This window comes from Rissa tridactyla, chromosome Z, assembly GCF_028500815.1.
Source record: "Rissa tridactyla isolate bRisTri1 chromosome Z, bRisTri1.patW.cur.20221130, whole genome shotgun sequence".
NCBI lineage: Eukaryota > Metazoa > Chordata > Aves > Charadriiformes > Laridae > Rissa > Rissa tridactyla.
Genome location: NC_071497.1, coordinates 77,140,816 through 77,162,022, shown reverse-complemented (window position 1 = coordinate 77,162,022; position 21,207 = coordinate 77,140,816). Strand labels below are relative to the sequence as shown.

The 21,207-nt window shown below is 61.6% G+C and overlaps 1 protein-coding gene across 1 annotated transcript; it reads right to left on the bottom strand.

Annotated features, from left to right (window-relative positions):
* Nucleotides 1-292: 292 nt before the first annotated feature.
* ARID3C (AT-rich interaction domain 3C) lies at nt 293-21,037 on the bottom strand. Its single transcript, XM_054186309.1, has 8 exons — nt 20,999-21,037; nt 19,908-20,255; nt 6,628-6,700; nt 2,597-2,780; nt 2,130-2,374; nt 1,569-1,838; nt 1,322-1,411; nt 293-435 (listed from the first exon to the last, which is right to left on the bottom strand). The coding sequence occupies exons 1-8, from the start codon at nt 21,035-21,037 to the stop codon at nt 293-295; spliced, it is 1,392 nt and encodes a 463-aa protein (XP_054042284.1).
* Between the last annotated feature and the right edge of the window lie 170 nt (nt 21,038-21,207).

The following is a 21,207-nucleotide window of genomic DNA, read 5'->3' as shown; positions in this document are numbered from 1 at the left end:
AGCATGCGGGGCCATCAGAAGCTGTACAGGGTGTGTGTCACCTGGGGGCAGTACCTGGGAAGGTCGGTGCACGTGTCGGAGGGTACACATGGGGAAGGGGTCTCACACATCGGGGTAAGGGACAGAAGGGGCCACGTGGATGCTCACAGCCTTGCATGGACACAGCTCAGCGTTGCAGCAAGAGGCACCTTCGGGCCCCCCATCCCACCTTGGTAGCTCAGCTGGGTCCCACCCCTCAGCACCCCAGACCCTGGGGATCCCCAACTGCTTTCAGGGTGGGGGGGCATATCCCCTATGGCGAGGAGCTGGCAGGAGTGTGGCTGTGCGAGGGGGCTGGGTGCAGCGGGTTTGGGGCGGGCATGGGGTTCGGCCGGCTCTGGGTGCTCCCTCCACTGGTTGCCGGGGGGGCCGGGGGCCGGCGGGCGAACAGGACGCCTGGGGAGCAAAAGCAAGGGGGTTAGGGCAAGCCCAGGGTTGGGGGCTCTGCTCTCCTGTCCCCCAGCACCCAGGTCAGACAGCTGGGACTACCACCTCTGGGGGCTCCAGCCCCCACCCCCCGGGATGTCCTCTCCATCACACTTGGTGCCTCCCCCAGCCCAGCCATCCCTGCCCTGCGTGGGGCAGCCTCTAGGGTGGCCCAGGACCATTTGGTTGACAGGCCCGCCTGCTGATTAGCCCTGACCTTTCCAGCTTGTTAAATATTTAAGTCCTGAAAGAAAAACCATTGGTTTTAATTGGGGGTGTCTCAGTGGGGCAGGCAGGGAACTAGGGGCATGGGGTGAGCTGCTTAGAGAGGCAGGTGCACACCAGCACCCCAAAAGAGCCTCTGCCCTAGCAAAGCACCCCAACGTCTTCCCCTATGCCCAACACCATGCTCTGCAACCAGCCAACCCCCGCACCCACCCAGAGACCCTCTGGGCACACTAGCATTAGGGTGACCCCAAATCCAATCCCTGCCTGCAGGACCCCATGGTGGGGGATGACCTCAGCTGTCTTTTTGCAATTCTCAGCCTGAGTCCACCCATCCGTCCATCCATCTGTCTATCCATCCGTCCATCCATCCACCTACCCACCCATCCATGCACCCATCCGCCTACCCCCCACTTCGGCCCTTCATTGCTACCTGCTGTTGGGGGACAATTTCCATCCTCGCTGGCCCCCTCCTTCTCCTGCCCCCTCTCCCCAGGCCCTGCCACTTCATTACGATGGATTTTATAGTAAAGACATCAGATTGAAGGAAGGACTTGCTGGCCAGGCAGTGGCTATAAGTTATTGGATTTCCCGGCCGCAATTACACGGGCCAAGCGGCCCTTCTATTTACCTGTGTAGACAACTCCATTTATTTCTATTGACATGTTGATACTGCTAATGCCGTTGGTGGACAGGTTCAATGCAGTCTCCTGTCTGTCATCTGGGGAAAGGAAATACCAATATGAGCATTAAGAGAAACAGAAACAAGAACCTGCCCGAGTGAGAGAAGCAGGGTTCTGGCCTCTCCAGTTGTTGCTGTTTCCTCCTGGGGTGCCAGGGGACGGGGTGACCCAAGCTGAGATGCTGCATCCCACTACCTCGGTTGGAGATCTTGACGTTCATGGGGAACTGGGAGGCCACAGCCAGGAGGTTGTGCTGCAGTGCATGTTGCACCAGCCGCTGCTGCTCCTCCACCGTCAGGGCCACTTTCTTCTCTGGGGGCTCTCCCGTCTCCAGCTTCTCCCGCAGCTGCTCCAGCACCGCTGCTTGCGAGGCTGCTGCTGCTTGGGCGGCTGCGAGGTGGTGGCCAGCCAGTCCCACTGGGATTGCGATGCGTCCCGGCACTGCTGCTGCCAGCACGCCGTCCTCTGCAACGACCGAGAGACCTCAGCAGGTCCCACCATCACCACCCCTTCTCACCATCCATCCCAGGAGCATGGGCAGGGCAGGCCACCAACTGCAGCATCTGGGTTTGGTCCTTATCCAAACCCAGGAGAAATAAACCTTTCTTAGTCCCAGAGAGGGACTAAAGGAACAAAATTGTTCCTATTTTCTCCAAGGAAAAGGGCAAGAGCAGACAGGGAACATCCCTGTTGCCAGAATAGTGTCCACCCCAGGGGAGAGATGCCAGCCGTGGGGCAGACATGGTCCTCACCCACCTTTCTTAACAGCGTGCACTTGGCTGAGCTGGTTACAGCTGTGCGCGGAGATGCTAAGAGCTGGCAGATGCATTTTGGGGGAGCCCAGCAGGGTGGGGGTGCCAGCTGGTGAGTAGTTGAAGAGCGTCGTGCCAAAAGTCTGCCTCCGTCCCTCCCGGCGGTTGCTGTCGATGGCAGCTTGGAGCTCCCCGGGAGAGCTGAGTGCCCGCTTCTCACATTCGTAGGGATACAGGTACTTCATGTATCTGCATGGGGAGAGAGCCAGGATGAGACCCAGCACCGCGCGCTCCCCAGCCAGCCCTGTGCTGAGCAGGAACCAGGGTGGGGATGGCACTTGGGAAGGGGCAGAGCCCTCCGTCCCCCTTTTGAGCACCGCATGTTGCACCCGGTGGGGGCTCTCGAACATCCAAGCCAGGAGGTGCCCCAGCGTGGGTGCCCCCCACCTGCTGCCATTGCCAGGCACTCACTGCGTGCGGAGGGTGAAGGCAGCGCTGGTGATGGAGGTAGGTAGGTTGAGGCCCTTGGTGATCTCCCGCCAGATCTTCTTGTTGATGACTTCGACCAGGCCACCCTTGTCCGTCACCAGTCGGTACAGCGTGTACAGGTCCAGCACTTGCTTGGCCATGATGGGGATGCGGTTCACGGGCGTCCCTTCCAGCGGCACATGGAGGGGAGATAAAAAATGTGGGATGAGCCCAGGGGGACTCTCACTCCTTGGGGACACAGCCCCCACCTTGTCCCCACCACCACTGCAGGTACCAGCTGCTTCCCAAGGGGAAGACATGTCTTTCTGTGCCCAGGTGAGCAGCCATGGGCACAGGGGATGCAGGCAGGACCCCAGGGTGCCTGGGAGAGCAGCGCTGTGTTCCTGAGCAGAGAAGACCCCAGCATGCTGGCACAGGGTCCCCATCGATGGAGCTGTTTGGTGGTGCCCTGTGTGCTCTCAGCTGGGATGTAGGGGCACGGTGGGATGGGCAAACGGCCTCCTCCAGAGCCCCTTAGAGAGGGTCATCCCCATACAACTCCTAGAGCTCCCTATAGAGCATCTCCCTCCTAAATGTCTCAGAGTATCCTAGAAGGACTCTTTCTGTAACCCCCTTTCAGAGGGGTTACAGAAAAAAGAGACCTACCCCCCACAAACTTTATAGAAGGACTCACCCTGTAACCCTCTCTGAAGAGGGACTCCCCCCAAACCCCTTCTGGAGGGACTCCCCCTAAAACCTCCCAGTGGAGAGGTCCTCTCTCTTAAAAATTGCCCCCAGAGTCCCTTAGAGGGGGACGTCCCCATGAACCCCCAGGGAGACTCCCCACCCCACAGATCCTCCCAGCAGCCCCCGACTGCTTAAAGGCCTTCAGTGTCCCCCCCGCAAGAGATCTGACCCCAAATCCCCTTCAAGTGAACCCCGTAGGGAGCCTGCCCCTGGCCCCCCAGCATCACCCCCCACATGGAGGCCATGGGGCACATGGGGTCACCAGGGCTCTGTGAGCCCAGCCTGGACCAGCACGGTCCCCACAGCCACCGTGTCTGGTTAAAACCCCCTCCCCACTTTGCCAGGACACCCAAATATCTCCAAAGCCTTGCTTTGCCCTACGGCACTTCAGAGCAATGGTCTGGGCAGTGGCTGGGGGCTGCAGCAGGGCAGAGGAGGGATGAGCATCCCATCCCATCTCATCCCGTCCTGTCCCACCCCACCCATATTTATTCCTCCTGCGGGGTGGCAGGGCACAGGCGCTATCGGAAAGCCATCCATTTGGCCGGGGAAGGCTGTCACGGCCGCGCTTCGCACCTCAAACAAAGCCGTCACTCACCGCCATCCTCCAGCATCCCTAATTTATGGCCCCGATATTGGCTCGGCTTCTTCACATAAGCCTGAAAAATGAGCTCTTTTTATTCCTTTACTGAGTTAATTTAACTTTTTTTTGTGTCTGTGTTGTTCGCCTGATCAGGAAGGGGGAGAGGAGTTTATCCTCCTGGGAAAAAGGCAGAGATATCGACTTGATATCTGCCGGCGGTTGCTTGCTAACCCTGCTCGCAGCCCTGGGGGCTGCTGGCACTGGCCCCATCACCTCAGGGGGGCCCAATTCTAGGGCTCCCCATCTCCCCAACATGCCAATGCATTTGTGGGGTCTCAGCCCCCAATCAATGACTCATGGACTTCTTTTCTCTTCCCCCAACCCTGCACCCCAAGCTGTGGCAGCTAATGAAAGTGGATTGCCATTAATCTCGGGGCTGCACGGGGCGGGCAGTGGGTGCCCGTCCTGCTGACAAAGGGACCTGTCTGCATCCCAGCAGAGTGATGGCCCCAGCCCTGGCCAGGGCGAGCGGCACAAAAGCCTGGGGAGGCGATGCGGCCATTGTGGAGCTGCAATTAGCTCCTTGATTAATTAATGGCCCCGTGTTATCGGCAGGGCCCTTGGCTCAGCAGGGGAGCAGGGAGGGGTCCTGTGGCCCCCCAGCAAGCAAAAGCAGAAATAGTCCCCCTGTGACCCAGCTCACCACTTTCGGGAGCGCCATGGAGGTTGGGGCACAGGGATGAGGTGCCTCACAGCCTGCACCCCATGTCTGATGGGGGTGATACCACCACCCCCATCTCATCCCTGCTCCCCCATATCCCTTCCAGCAGTTACCCACACCTGCCACTGGGCCTGTGTGTCCCTGCCCCGAGTTTCCCCCACCCGGGCTGTCCCCAGCCTGTATTTCAGCTCTGCTAATTTTCCACTTCACTGACAAATGCCCTGACAGACAGAGGGGGACACACAGCCCCTTTCAGTAGGGGCATCAATCCACCTCGGGGACGCAGGCTGGGGGTTGCAGCCCCCTGTCCGTGCACCCCCGGGTGCCCCAGCAGCATCAGTGCCGGTTCATGGGTGCTGCTTCTCAGCCGGCTCCCGATGACCCCCATAACGCGGTCGCTGCCCCGCGGCCCCCTGCTACTCTTTGCTACCTGGATCCAAAATCTCCCACTCCTCCAACAGGCGCACTCACGTCTACATCTGCACACCCACACACCCACACCCATACACCCGCACCTATACAGCCGGACCCGCACACCCGCCTGCCCTCCCCGGGCAGATGCCACCCATTCAAGGGAGGCGTGTGATGGAGAGGACAGGAGCAGGATGGCCGGACAGGGAGCAGCGTTGGCAGGGAAGCGTCAGGCTCCCTCCCTCCTCCCTGCACCACCAGGCGCTTGCTTAATTAGCCCCGGCCCCAATGGCGAGGGAGTTAATTAGCTCTGGAGAGAGAGATAATGAAGCTGTGGAACAGCCCATGCATCTTGCGGCTGATGGATGCTGGGGGGCCAAGGCAGCGCTGATACTCCCACTCAATCCCCACAGCCCCGCACTAGGGACACGGGGACCATGGGGCACCCATGGGACACCATCCAGTTCTCAACCCACCTCCACTGGGCTCCAGTGTGAGCCCCACGGCCGGGCCACCCCCTGGCAGCACAGCCCTGAGTGAAACAAGTTTGTGGGGTCTCAGCACAGCCCAAAAGTTGATCACTGCTGCCCCACAGGCAGGTGGGCACCCTCACCACCCTTCCCATGGGCATGGCTTGGGGGCAACTGTCCCTTTCTGCCCACCCTCACTCCACACGTGGCCAGCCCCGATGCTCCTGCACATCCCCCCCAGCCTTCCCCCGTTAATTAGCTCGGCATTAACCTCTGCCTGGGGTTTACTGGCTATTGAGCGGCATGTTCATTAATCCACACACCGGCAAAAGGCTCTAATTAATACGGCCGGCCACACGCCCGCACTCGGCAACTTTTAATTGTTGCAGGACGGGCTGGGGAGGGCGAAGGTTAAAGCATTTATCGAGTCCCCAGGAGCCGGCTCGGCCCCCCATGCCGATAGCAAAGATTTCCGATGCAGCCTGACTGGCTGGTGAGCCCTTAACCCCTGGGCGCCCAGAGCTGCCCGGACTGCTGATCCCATCCTGCCGGCATCAGCATCGCTAAGAGGTGCCGGTAACGGGCATCCTCACTGGGCACTGCTAATGAGGAGAGCTAATGGGTATTGCTAATAGGCGATCCTAATGGGCACTGGCAAGGGCATCCCCACCAGGCATCTCTAAAAGGCCCTGCAAACGGGCACTGCTAATGGGCATCATTAACAGGTTTTGCTAACGGTTGTCACCAACGGGTACGCTAATGGACACCCCCACCGGGCACTGCTAGTGAGCATCCCTGCTGGGCATCGCTAATGGGCATGGCTAACAAGCATGGGCGATGGGCATCACCACCAGCCACATCTTGGGTGTCACAGGGGAGCTGCTCTGGCCAACAGGTACCCCATGGCGGGGTCAGCCTGGGGCAATGGGGGCAAATCTGCAGAGTGTGGGTTTATGCATGTGGGGGACAAGGTCTGCAGGACCTGCCTGGGGGGATTGTACAGACCCGCAGCAGCTCGGTGCCTAAGTGGACCCTGCTGTGAGCCCCTCCAGGCAGCTGGGGTGGGGTGCCAGGGGCGCCCACCCCAACCACCCACCTTTACCTCTCTTCTGCATGAAACCGAAGAGGTCGTCCAGGAATTCCTTGCGTTTCGGGTCCTCGTCCAGTTCATAGAGCTGGGGGCAGGAGAGAGAGGGGTCAGTGCTGCGGGCACATACGAGGCAGAGGGGGGCAGTGGCAGGGGCAGGAGACCCTGCCTGTGCCAGGGCCCGGCATCACCCCTGGCCTCACCTGCCTGCTCTGACAGCAATGAGAGGCTCTCCCAGCCCCACGGACAAGACCCCCAGGTGCACCCTCCATGCTGACAGCGCTGGGCTCTCCCCATGCCTGAGGGCTGGCATGGGCTCCCCACACACCACTGACTATTTGGCTCCCTTGCTGCTGGGATGCTGCATCTGTGCCTCAGCTTCCCTGCCCCCCACCTCCCTAGGTGGAGGGATGACAGTGTTTCAGCCTGGGAAGATGATGCCAATGCAGAAGGGGCAGCAGCAAATCCCAGGCCCCCAGGCAGGTCCCTGGGATGGGGATGCTCAGATCTGCTCTGGCCCAGTGGTCTCCAGGCACTGCCCAGGGCAGGTGTTCACCCAGGTCACAGCACGGAACCAGCATCCTCATCTGCAGGGACATGCATCCACCTGCGCAGCAGAGATGCCGGTCCCGTCCTGGGGCAGGGCGAGCTGGCAGGACCACGGTGCTGGCTGCTGCCGACAGAGCTGCAAGTGCCGGGGCTGCCCCACTCCACCAGGGTGACAGGGCTATCGACAACCTGATAAGCACGGCCGGAGCTGTGTCACTGTGAGACAGGGCCTGATCGATGGCCAAGGACAGCGTGAGGCACCTCGGCGAAGGGACATGCTGCCAAATGGTCCTCCCTCAGTGGGGCGTGGGGACCCCAAAGCCATCTCCCCTGGCCAGGCATGGGGACCCCAAATCCATCTTCCTTGGCCAGGCACAGGGACCCCAAGTCCATCTTCCTTGGCTGTGCACGGGGACCAGGGTGTGAGCACGGCACTGAGACATCCCTGCAAGGCACAAGGACTTCCCGCAGTGGGTGCAAAGCCAGATGTCCGTGCACTGTGTGCAAGCACATGAGCACAAAACAGTGGGTGCAGCGCCCTGTGTGCCCCAACACCGGTCCTCGTGTGTCCCAGCAAGTTTGTGGGTGCACTGACACGTATGTGAGCCAGTGACCGTGCACGTGGTTGCACAGGTGCGCACATACGGCTGTGAGGGTACTTCTGTGTGTTGGATGCATGCGGGTCCTGATGCACGGATGCAGTTCCCCGGGCTGAGCTGAGGGACCTCACGGGGGCGGCGAGTGCAGCCCCGACACCAGGGGCACGAAGCACCGGCTCCGTGCGAAAGCCAGGGCTCGCCTGATTCCAGCACAGCGCCTGGGTGACCATGACAAATTGGAGCCCACCAGATCGATGGCCCAGCAGTAAAAGTCAGAGCACACGAAGGAAAAATTAGCACCAATCGAAGACGCTATAGACACCAATTCCTCCCTGCGAGCCTGGTAAGAATTTAAAGCCATTGAAAAGAAACAAAACTCAGCAGTCCAGAATGGATTTCCAAAACATATACAAAGAAATGCAAGCTGGAAAACAAAGTCAGGCACAAAATAGAGTCGTTTAAAAAACAATTGTGCTGGGAAAGGCCGTTAAAAACCAATAGAAAGGGAGCCCCCCCCCGCGCCGTCCACACAGCACATCATTCACCGGGCAGATAAAGAGAGCTGGACTCCGCAGATGTGGGGATGGGGGGATGTGACGGGGACACATGAATGCAGGGATATGGGGATACAGGGATGCAGGGACATGGGAATGTCGGGATATGAGGATGCAGGAACTTGGGGGACATGAAGATGTGGGGATGCAGGGATGGTGGGACATGGGGACACACTGGGATGCAGGGATGCTCCTACGGACACCCCACGTTCCCATCACCGCACAGACATATCTAACACAGTCTCTCATTTAACCCATGGGCGCCCGCCGCCTGTCCCTTATCTAACAGATGGGTGCTAACTGCCTGTCCCTAACCCCGACTAGGGGCGCTACTCCCTGTCTCACATTGCACCCACGGGTGCCGACTGCCCATCTCCAAGCCGCTCCATGGACCTCCATCCTTGCCCCTTCCTTGCTCTCTGGGTGCCACTTGGCCATCCCCTCCTTGCGGTGGGGTGCTCTTGGGGTGCCCTGACACACGGGTGCCAGCACCCTGTCCCTCCCCTCCACCACGGTGCTACCTGCCCTGCTCTGTGCCCTCTCTCCATCTCCTGCCGTTTCCCAGGAGCTCCTCAAGCCATCGATTACAGTAACCAGGTCAGAGCAGAGCTCCGGGAGGGGCTGCTTTGATTTCTGTCCTGGGGAGGCTGTGTGAGCCAGGCTTTGCCTGCGTTCCCCTGCCTGTCCCTGCCTGCAGCACAGCTCCGACCCCCACCGCTCCAGACCGAACCCTCTTCCACTCCCTGCGATCTCCTGGCTTGTCAAAGCAGGAGCAAACCCCACAAAACCAGCAATCGCTGACCACCCCATCATCTTCCCGGGGGGGACAACTCAGCGGGTGGGGGGGCTCCTGCATCCTGCACCCACAGCTCCGCTGGACCCCCGGGTGCTGCTCACGCTTCTGCTCACACCAAGGCAGGCAGGATCCCACCCGACACGTGCCGCCACCGCCTCCAGCCCCCAAAACAGGTGTGACCTCCAAGCGTTGGGATCTATTTTTCCGCCATTTATTAACCTCTAACCTTTTATCTGTGGGGCACACAGATGCAAAAACACATTACATCAAATGGGGAGCAAAGGTCGGCTTTTAAGTGGAGATGAGAGTGGAGCCGAGTAACAGGGGATGCGTCAGGCGTCCCATGAGATTTGGGGGTGCTCAGGCTGCAGAGGAAGTGGTTTTGGGGGGTATTCTTGCTGATGCGGGGGCAGGCTGGGTCCCAGCCATGGCACCTGGGATCCAGGTGCCGCAGGTTCACAGGGGTGCCGTGGGGTGGCATGGGTGGTGGTCTGCTACAGCCTCCAGGCATGGAGGGACCCGCAGACACCCTGAGGACCCTTCCCTGAGGAAGGAGCCAGCTCCATCCCCTACCCAGGGCACCTCACCCCAACACTCACCCTCTTCCTCCTGCAGGGTGGTCCCCTCCCGCCTCGCCTGGGGCCCGACCATCTACGTGGCAGATCACAACCCCCCAGGGTCATACACAATCCCTCTGGGGACACACACACCTCTCGTGAGTGTACACAACCCCACACGGGTGTGCACAAGCCCACGCAAGCACACACGATGCTACCCAGGCACGACCCTGCATTGGTGTGTACCACCCCTGCACGGGCATGCTGAACGTCACGTGAGTGCGCACAGCCCCCCGCACACACCCCCAGAGCCTGCACAGGCACACACATACAACTGTGTATGTCCAGATATGCACAGTCTCCTACGGGCAGGCACAACCCCAGGTGAGAGCGCACAGCCCTTCATGGGTGCGCACAACTCTGCTTGAGCTTGCACAAGCCCGTACGTGCATGCACAGCCCTGCACGGGCACGCACCCCAGATGCGCACGCACAACCCCACACAAGCACTCACAACCCCAGATGGCCAGGCACAACCCCATATATACGCATGCACAACCCCATACAGACAAGCACAACCCTAGATGGGCACTCACAACCCCAGACTGCAGCACACAAAACTACACGGGCACTCACAACCCTATATATATGCATGCACAACCCCGTTACAGACAAGCACAACCCCAGATGGGCACTCACATCCCCAGATGGGCACTCACAACCCTAGACAGCACTCACAACCCCGTACCTATGCCTGCACAACCCCATACAGACAAGCACAACCCCAGACAGGCACTCACAACCCCAGACGGGCACTCACAACCCCGTACCTATGCCTGCACAACCCCATACAGACAAGCACAACCCCAGACAGGCACTCACAACCCCAGACAGGCACTCACAACCCCAGACGGGCACTCACAACCCTATATGTATGCCTGCACAGCCCCGTACAGACAAGCACGACCCCAGATGGGCAGGCACAACCCCACACCGGAGCACACAACCTTACACGGGCACTCACAACCCTCTATATATGCATGCACAACCCCAGACGGGCACGCACAACCCCAGACCGCAGCGCACAACCCCAGACGGGCACGCACAGCCCCATACGGGCATGCACAGCCCCAGATGGGTATGCATGACTCTCGGCAGGCACCCTCCCCCCGGGCTGGACACTCCCCGACCCCGCAGGGGCACACACACACCCCCTCTAGGGCATCCCCCCTCCCCCCCTCCTCCGCCCCCCCCCGCGGCAGAGCAGCCGGGCCGGCCTTGCCCGGGGGCAGTTGTGCAATGTGAGCGGCGGCTCCTGCTTGCGGTGACCTATGAGCAAGGACCCTTTTAATCGTGTTTGTATTGATATAATTAGTAACTCATTTAACGCCATCGATGTAACTATATTCCTCTATAAACAGAAGTATTAAACTGTCAAGCCCGGGGATCGATATCCCACCGGTGCGCAGCGCAGCTCTGCTCTGCCGACCTCGGGGACCCCATCCACCGTGCTTGGCCCCCACAAATGCCGTGGCACCCCCAGCACCCCCCCACCTCTGCCCGGCTCCGCTTCTTGGGTGCCGATGCAGGGCCAGAGCGGGGTGTCCTTGTCCCCACCCCTCCCCGGGTGCAGCTCCGGGGACTCTGCTCCCTCCCGTCATCCCATTGCCATGGCGACGTCTTTATTCCTTAAGGGATGGGGATAACGGGGCTTACTGGGCAGGTTAAAGGTCAGTGGGTCGAACATGGTTTATTAAAGGGATGCGAATAGACCTTGTGCATCCCCCTCCTCCTCAACGCAATTAAATAACATCGTTAGCACCTCTCACTGAGCCGGGGGATGCCACTTCTGGAGATGGGGGAACTTGTAGGGCTGGAGCTGGGGTCCCTGGCAACCTTAGCACAGCTGACCCCCGGCACAGAGGAAGGATGCGGTGAGGTGCTAAGCCACCCCCCAGGTACCTCCTGCTGCCCTGCTTCGGTAAGCCACCCCCATGGACCCCCCAGAGCCCTGCTGCCAAGGGAAGCGACAGCATTAGGACTCCCCACAGCCCCGACTCAGCTGCCACCTCCTGCTGGCAGCAAGGGCTCAGATCGGCAACCAGGATTTAATCCACTTAATACGAGTCGTATCGATCCCAGACCCTGCTCGGCTCCCCCCTGCCAACCCCTTCCCCCCCACCCCCCCAACCCCGAGCCGCTTAATATGCACTGCATTGATTAGCCGCACTGCTAATTTTTCCATCTGGCCGCTGTTCACGCAGGGAGCTCAGGCGATGCTCATCCCCATGCACCCCCCACAGCCCCCTGGGGTGCAGCTGCACGCCACGGGTGGCCGACCGCTGACAGGCTATTTTGGGGTCCTTGCACCCCTCTGGACCAGCACTGTCGCCTTGGAGCTGGGGGGGGGGGGGCTGGCTCTTTCCGTGGTGTATGGCCAAGCACTCAGAAACAGGGGCGTCCCCCCTCTGTGTCCTGATGGCATAAGGGGGGGACAGGAAAGCCATCAGTGCCTCAGTTTACCCTGCAGCCTTGCAACCACAGGAACTGGCTATTCCTAGTTGATGCATAGCCTGTGCACCTCCCCCCCCAGCAAGGACCCCAACAGTGTCCATGGTCAGAGCCCCTCCAGCGTCCCCCGAGCCATGGGGCACACACAAAGGAGCCCAGGGCTTGCAGGCTTCCCCCCCCAACCCCATTGCCAAAGCTGGGGGGCAGCTCACTCCCCGCCGGGCACAAACCACCCCCTGACCTTGCAAGCCAACACTCGCCTCCGCCACCAGTCGTTAATAAGTTAATGGTTACGGGATGGCTTTGCCCAGACGCCGGCTGCTTTCTGAGGCGCTGCCGGCTCCTGCAGCGGGGGGGCTGCTCCCCTGACCCCGCAGCCCCGATGGGCTGCGGGGCGCTCGCTCACCCCAACACCCCCAGCCTCAGCGATCACCCCACCAGTGTGTCCGGACACCCCCACCCAGAGCCCTCCCCCAGCGCTGGGGCTCCCCCCGCAAAGCCTTTCATCATGCTTAATATTTAACGGTGCTTTATAGAGCAGCAGGTTTAATCAGCGCTGATAATGCGGCGGATCCAGCAGGTCATTAAAACCCTGCTCCCCGCATCGGTGGGCGCCGCCGCTCCCGGGAGAGCTGCCTGCTGCAAACATTAACCCGGCTTCACGCAAGGTGAGGGACTGTTTGCTGGCGGCGCTGGCCTTGGGACGGCAGCCCCCCCAACCCTCTGCCCCATCTCAGGGTGAAGGGAGGGCTTACGGGGTCCCCAGCTTCCTCCTCAACCCATTTTATAGGAGGGGAAACTGAGGCACGGGGCGCTGGCGTGGCTCCTGAAAGGTTGGAGTTGGAAGAAATGTGCTGCATGGTGCCACCGCCGGCACCATCTGTGTCACCAACCCACCATCCGTCCTACATCCGTCTGTCTGGGGGCTGCGGCGCAGCAGGGGTGTCCCGGCTCCCGGTGAGCGCGCGTCCCCCACGCTCGGCCCCTTGTTACTCGTTCATGGCTGAGCAGGCAGGGAGTCAATGAGGGGATTTGTTCGGGTTAACCTCCCTGACCTGCCGGCACTTGCCACGCTGCTGCCTCCCTCTCCATCCTTGCTTTCCTCCATCCCTGCCTCCCCCTCCACCCCTGCTTCCCCCTCCGTCCTTGCTTTCCTCCATCCCTGCCTCCCCCTCCATGCCTGCTTCCCCCTCTATCCTTGCTTTCCTCCATCCCTGCCTCCCCCTCCATGCCTGCTTCCCCCTCCGTCCTTGCTTTCCTCTCCATCCCTGCCTCCTCCTCCATCCTTGCCTCCCCCTCAACCCCTCCGAGGGCAACTGAAGCCTGGGGACACCCCTCTAGTGCTGGCATCACCTCAGGTGTCCCCCGAGAGATATGCACACCCACTATATGTGCATAGGTGTGCACACGGGGCGTGTGCTTGCACACCGGAGGGGTCTGTTCATGCACACACCCGCTATAGGGCTGTGTGAGTATGGGGGTGCACACCTAGGGGGGCTATGCGCACAACTGGGATCCATAGTGTGTGCTCAGTGACCTCCACCCCCATCACTTCCAGCCCCATCCCCTTCCTCCGGTCACTTTGAAGGGATGATGGGGGAGAAAGGGCTGGTGGAACCCCTGCACTGGAGACCCTGGCCCATGCCACCGCTGCCAGAAGAGCCACACGCCTGAGCAGAAAAGGCATCTGGGGCTGGTGCTCACTCCCACCCCACCACCGGACACGGGACCCAGCATGGAGCAGCTACAAGCTGCAGCCCAGAGCAGGGAAACATGGCACTGCCAACGTGGGCATTCCCTGGTGTGTGCCCTGTGCCCCAGGGGACAGGTCTCTACAAGCCCCCGTGTACAACGCCCGGCTCGCCCTGTGCATATCACAGACCCGCACCCTCACACACCCCCCGGCTGGCTCTGCACCTGCGCACATTGTGTGCATGCTCTCCCGGCGTACGCTCACCTCCAGACACGCTCTCCTTGGGCAAACACCCCCCCCGCGGCACACTCACACAGCCCCTATACATGCTCTCCCTCTGCACACACAACCCCCCCGGGCACACTCATACATGGCCCTATACGCTCTTCTTGCGCACACACGCTCCCGGTGTACATTCATCCGTCCCCCTTACACACCTTCCCTGTGCACACCCACACACCCCCTATTCCCACTCTCCTTTTGCACACACATTCCGTGCACGCTCACACCCCCCGATACCCACTCTCCTTTTGCACACATGTGCTGTGCACACACACCCCCCACACGCTCCCTGTGCACACACACACACCTGCCGCGCAGGCTCACACATCCCCCACGCATTGCCCCTGTGCCCACAACCGCATCCTGCGCACGCTCACGCAAACCCCACGCACACTTTTCTCGCACCCCCCCACACACACCTTGTGCGTGCTCACGCATTCCCTGAGCTCACTCCCACACCCCCACACAGCAGCAAAACCCCAGGGGCACCCCCGTGGGACCAGATCCACCCTCCCTGCCGCAGCCCTGCCCAGCCTGCTGCCTGCACAGGGGATTTACCTCCGTTATTAACCCAATTAGTGGATTAGCAGTTCACAAGGTGGGTGCCCCCTCGCCCCCCCAGACTCCTCACTCACATCTGATTCCAGGGCAGCAGCCGGGGAGGGGCTCCTGCCGGCACTCCTCTCCTGCCTGCAAGCACCTTTATTCTCACACCCTCGATTATTTTTTGAACCTCCTCTTTGGAGCCCCCGATCCCAAGCCCCCAGGTTGGGAGATGGTGTTATGGCAGCCGCCGAGGCTCTCAGCATCCCCTGGACTGTAGTGAGGCTGGGAAGGGCCCTGGGGGGCAGCTGGGGGAGCAGGGGGCTGGCACCCACCAGGACTGCTCAGCACCATGGGCTGGGGCAAGGGGGAGGCACAGGGGTGGCTGTGGAGGGGGCTCAGCGCCCAAACCCTGCCCCAAACACCCACAGGTCTACACGGATCCATACATGGAGACACTGGTCCATGCAGGCATAGGAGTGCCCATACATGCTGGGACACTACACATGTCCCTGTACATACACACAGGTGTGTTCAGACACATGCGGGCACACACATGGTGCCAAACACACCCTTAGACACACATACATATGCGTCCATACACACCTGGGCACTCATATATGTCAGTAAATACATACCATCACTCAGATGGGTTCATACTCACTTGGGGTCTTATACGGATCCATACACACACATAGGGTCCCCCAGGGATCCCTACACACATGGGCGCTCGTACGGGTGCACACACATGCATCAACACTCACAGGGGTTCAGACACCCACGGGCATACCCCTGCACTTATACAGGCATTTATATGGATCCATACACTTATGCTGGTCCATATGCACACAGACAAGCAGAACACCTCCATAGGCACTCCCAGCCGTACCCCAGCAGCCCCCGGCTCCTGCCCTGTGTCCCCTCACTCCTGCCGGAGCTGCCAGAGCTGCTGCCGATGAGGACTAGCGTGCTGACCCTTGCAGCCTCCCGGCTGCAGGTGGTCCTGGCCCCAGGGCAGAGCTCTGCCCGCAGGTTTGACAGTGACAAATCTCCAGGCAGTCGCAGCCCGGAGCAAACACCACGTCCATCCGCCCGCCCCCACTGCTGCAGTGTAACCAGAGACCCTCTAATTTAGCCCCAGGAGCCCTGCGGTTGTTATTGCTGCACCTGGATTAAAGATGCGCTGGAGGCAGGGGCTGGGGCAGGGAGACCACCTCCCTCTCCCCAGGATCCCCCTCTTGAGCTGCCTCTGCCACTCCAACCCCGCAGGTGAAAGCAATGGGGACAGAGGCACTGTATGGTCCTGCCCACCCCATTTTGGGACGACCCCGAGGCATGGCTAGGGGAACCGATGGACCAGGGTGTCGGTGGGAGGGAGGGCTGCAGCCAACTCAGAGCACTTTCCTCCAGGCTTTGAGATGTGAGCACATCCATTCATGGCCGGTGAGCCCCCCCAAAATGCATGGAAAGGGTAGGCAGGTACAAGAGGTGACTACCAGCACCAGATGGGGCAGGAGCAGCACCACAGCAGGAGGAATGGCCGGACCAGGGATGGCTGTGGATGATGGCAAACTGCTGCTGGCAAAGCAAGCCATCCCTGAATTGACTGCTGAGGCTACCAGACACCCGAGAGTTCCCAAAAGGCCAACTGGTGCTGACCCCCCCACACCCCGGGGGCTCCTGGGCTGGGAGAAAGGAGCTTTGGGAGCTCCTGATCCCCTCACCCACAACTGGACGGGTCTGAATGTGCTGGTGGTCTCCTGGCAGGGAGGGCATCCTCCTGCCAGCAAACACTCTGCTTCTGGAGATCTGGGCTCAAAACCCAGACATTTTAGTTCCTCATGACAGGGTTCTTCCCACATTGCCATCTCCAGGAAGAGCTGGGGGATGGAGAGGGAAGCCCTGGCTCCTGGCATTGCTCTTCCATTGCTTGGAGGAAACCAGGGCACCCGTCTCCACGTTTATGCGTGGCTCCCTGCAGACAAAAGCTGAATTCACGGGGCTGATCAGGCACCATCAATGCCAGGCTCTTCCCTCCAAGCCAAATGCGTGATGCAGCACTGCAGCATTGCAACTTGGTGGCGTCCCCGTCCCCAGGAAAGGGGAGGCTCACGGGCAGCACATGGTCAGATCCTGCTCGGTGCCCCCAGCCCGGGGCCGGGGCTGCCTCGGGGTGCTGGATGCAGGAGACCTCCTGGACCTTTGCCCAGGTCTCTATCCATATGGCCTTATCAAGTGTACATAGACCGGCGCCGGGGGCTGATGCAAGAGGGAGGCGTGAGGGGGTCTCACAACCTCGTAACATCGGAGTGTCCCTCCCAGATCAGAGCAAAGGTCCCATCAGTCCCCCCAAACTGGTGCCTTGAGAAACATATAAAACCAGGGCAAACACATGGGAAATGCTCCCCTAGGTGAAGCGGCATTTGCCTCATTAACCCTCAATGGGTTTCTCCACAGCAATCTCATCCTTTGCTCCCATTTTTAGCACCACTGTGCTGCATGGAAACCCCCCCGCAGCTGGTCCTGCACCCCTTTCCCACCTCATCCCCACCAGGGCCCCCTCCTCGCTGCAGAGAGCCAGGGAAGTGGCTCCCAGCACCCCCTCCACAAACCAGCCTGGATTTGGCGGTCCACGTTCACTTAGCCATCCTCCCCACCCAGGAGGATGACAGCAAGGACAGACCCTGAGACCCGTCCTAGGTGATGCCAGCAGTGGCATGCCGGCACGGAGCAGCTTTAAGCACGGGGTCCTGGTGCGAAACACAGCCCCAGCCCCAGCCACCACAGTGTCTCTCCCTGGCCTCCAGGACCCCCAAGCCCACACTGCTGGTGCTCTGGCAGCTTGTGAGCAGGCACACGCTGTCCTCTGTGCCCCACAGTATCACAGCCCAGCCCCTGGGAAACCTCCAAAAGCCGGATCACAGCCCCTGCCGAGAGCGGAGAACCTGTTCCCCAGGCTGGACGAGACACAGCCCTGCAGCCTGGGGAGGGCCCGGGGGGGGGGACACACACGTCCCTTCCAGGCAGGGGTATGTCCCCTCCCAGGCGGGGGCACATCCCCTCCCCGATGATCACAGGGGAGGGACAAGAGTGACAGCCACCTTGCAGACCCTGGGGCAAGCCAGCACTTCAGCCTGCCCCAAACAGGGCAGCACCACGCAGAGCAGGGCTGGTCCCAGTAACTCTTTTCCCCTCTCCGTTTCTCATCCCGAATAAGCTACACAGAGGCAATCTGTCCCCATGTCCCTGTGTATCCAGGGAGCACTGAACATAAGGGACATCCCACTGTCCCTTGGGCTGGCCAGGACATGCCACCGGGTGTGAAACCCATGTGTGGGTCTCTGAAGCAGGGATCCATCACCTTTCCAATCAGGGTTGGAGAAAAAAGAGAGCAAGTAAGAAGGAGCTCTCACCCTGGGAAGCAGTGACAGGATTTAACCCTCCACACCAACCTCCCCTGACATACATGTCACAGTATTCACACCGCGCTGCCAGCTTTGCTCCTGCCGCGCTTGCGGAGCCCCAGCCAGGGGCAGGGTGTGGGGCTGAAGGACGAGAAATGCCGGGGATGCTTTCCCTGTGTAAAGCCTCCCCAGGCCAGGGAGGGAGGAGCTGCTTCCCACCTCCCAGCTGACCCCAGGAACCGGACAGTCAGCCTTTTTCTGCGTGGCAGGGTGTAACGCAACACTTCCCGGACGAGATATTCAGCCTATGCAGCTCACCCACCCTGGCGATCCCCGGGTTGCTTTTGAGGCAGTGTCTGGCGCTGGCTGCCTCCCTGGACATGGCCATGGGTCACACGCTGCCGGTGCCCTGCCTGCACCCATACCTACTGCCTTGCAGGCAGGCACTCAGGGGGTGAGCCCTGGCCCCTCCAAATAACACCACGTTGTGCAATCTCAAAACAGAAAAGGCAGCAGCATCGTCCCATGGCACCTGAAAGTAAGGTCCCTGCTGCTGTCCCCATCCCCTCCTACCAGAGCCACTGTGGGTGAGCCACTAAGTCCTCTTGTCCCACTGTCTCTTGAGCAGTGCCATACTAAAAAGCCACACACCAGCGGTACCGGGACATCTCTGCACACTCCTTCCCCTCACTACATCCTCCCTGTCACACAGCCTGCCACCAGCGTCACCCCTCCCCCCCCCCAATGAAGATGAGCACACAGGGAGCGCAGACCTGACCTGGCGCTGTGCAGTCCACACTCACACTCACACCCACGCACAGAGCGGCACGTGCTGCGTGCAAACCAGAGTGTGCACAACCCAGCACGGATGGGATCCACACATGCTAAATACAGAAAGGCCTTTCCTCCATCCCATGCACGAGCCCCAGGAGCCCTGTCCCTGTGCCAGATCTCTGTGGCACAGGGGTCTCCCCACATGCCCACCAGGAATGAGGCGACAGGATCGACGCGCTGCTCCCTCCAGCCGATGTAGGAAATCAAAGAACCGCATTGACCAGCCGTAATACACCCTGGCTGTTGCGGAGACGCGGGGGAGCTCGGCTCTGTGGCCCGCTGGCTCCTTGAGGTAACCACACACCTGAGCTCTCACCCTTGTCCATCCCCACAAAACCTCCACGGACAAGGATCACCCCATTTTGCCCATCACAAAAAGCACCATGGATGCAGCATGCATAGGTTGGGACAGGCACAGGGAGGTGCCCAGACAGTGGGCACCCCGTCATGCCGTGGGGCCTGGGGACAGGCATAGGGAACATGGGGGAGATGGGGGACATGAGGCAGGAGTGGGATGGGGCTTGGTGGCAGGGAGATGGGGAGTACATGAGGATGCCTGTTGGGGTGGGACAATGTCAGGGACAAGGGCAGTGAGGAGCATTTTGGGGTAGCCACTTGCAGCAGGATAGGGCTCTGGTCCAGCGGTGCTGGTTTGCACTGACTGTGCTTATCTGGGATGTGGTTTGGGAGCAGCGAGGGGGGGACTGGGAGTTCCCATTTAGGATGGCATGGCAATAATGTCTGGGGATAACGGGGGTACTGGGAATGTCTGCTTGGGGTGGGACTGGGATGAGGCTTGGGGCAGTGGGGTTCCCCACTTAGGGTGAGATGCGGACAGCATTTGCGGGCAGTGGAGGGCATAAGCAGAGTCCATTCAGGGAGGGCTGAACCCCGAGACTGGGGGCCGTGGGGTGATGCTGGGGATGCCCACTGCCAGCCGGTGCCGGTGTGCCGGTGCAGCGGATGCCTCCTACCTGCTTGAACTGCTCCTCGTAGGTCCACTCGTGGTGCGGGGGGGGCGGCGGGTCGCGGGGCTCCCCTTCTTCTTCCTCCTCCTCCTCCTCTTCCTCCTCCTCCTCCTCCTCCTCTGCCTCCTCCTCCTCCTCCGCCGTGGCGGGCGGCGGGCGCGGGCCGGGGGCCGGGCGGCGGCGAGGAGCGGCGGGGGGTGGCCCGGGGCCGGGGCCGGGCTCGGCCGGGGGCCGTCGGGGAGCGCCGTCGGGGCCGCGGGCCAGGCGGGCCGCCTGCTGCCGCTGCAGGCTCTCCATCACCGCCGCCAAGCGCAGCCCCCCCGCCGCCCCCGGCCCCCGCGGCGGGGCGGCCGGCTGCGGGCACAGGGCACGGCCTCAGCGCCGCCGCCGCCGCCGGAGGAGGAGGAGGAGGAGGAGGGAAGGGGAAGGAGCACCCCCCTCACACACCCCACCCGCTCTTCCCCCAGCTCCCGAGGGCCCTGCCCAAAAGTTGGCCGCGGAGCCGCCGCGGCACCGGGCGCGGCACCCGCTGCCGGAGGGGCTGCCTCCCCCGCCGGGACCACCCGGCACCTCCCGCGCTCCCACACGGCTTCCTGCCCTACCGGGGACCCGGGACCTCCGGGACCTCATCCCCGCTGCTGCGGGGGACGCCCTCCCCCCTCCCACCGGGGACAGGTCCGACCTGGGACGCCCGTCGCTGTCTTGCCGGGACCCCCCACTCCCCGTCGGTCCGCTGGGGACCGTGTCCTGCTGGGATCCCCCGGCCCCGGTCCCACCGGGGACCGCGTCTTAGCGGGGACCCCCTCTCCGGTCTCACCAGGGACCTCCGTCCCACCGGGGACCATCTCCTACCGAGCCCCCCCGCCCCAGACCCGCCGAGGACCCCATCCCAGTCCCGCCGGAGATCCCCCCTCGGTCCCACCGGGCGCCCCGTCTTCCCGGGACCCTCCTCCCGCTCCCACCGGGGACCCCCATCCCGCTCCCTGTCCGACCCTGTCCCACCGGGGGTGCCCCCCACACCGCTCCCACCGTGCACCCCCGCGCTACCGGGGCCCCTCCGCCCCGTCCCGTCGCCGTGCGGCCGCGCCGGCCCTCACCAGGGCGGGTTTGGCCGCCAGGCTGGGGTTTTCCACCATGCCGCCGGCTCCGAGCGCCGCCCGGGGCTCGCCCCGCCGTCCCGGGGGGTACGGCCGGCTGCTCCGCCCGGTCCCGGCCCGCCGCTCACATGGCGCCGCGCCCGCCGATATTTCTTTTATTCCGCAGCAGATGAGGGTGGGTGGGATTTTTTCCCTCTTTTCTTTCTTTC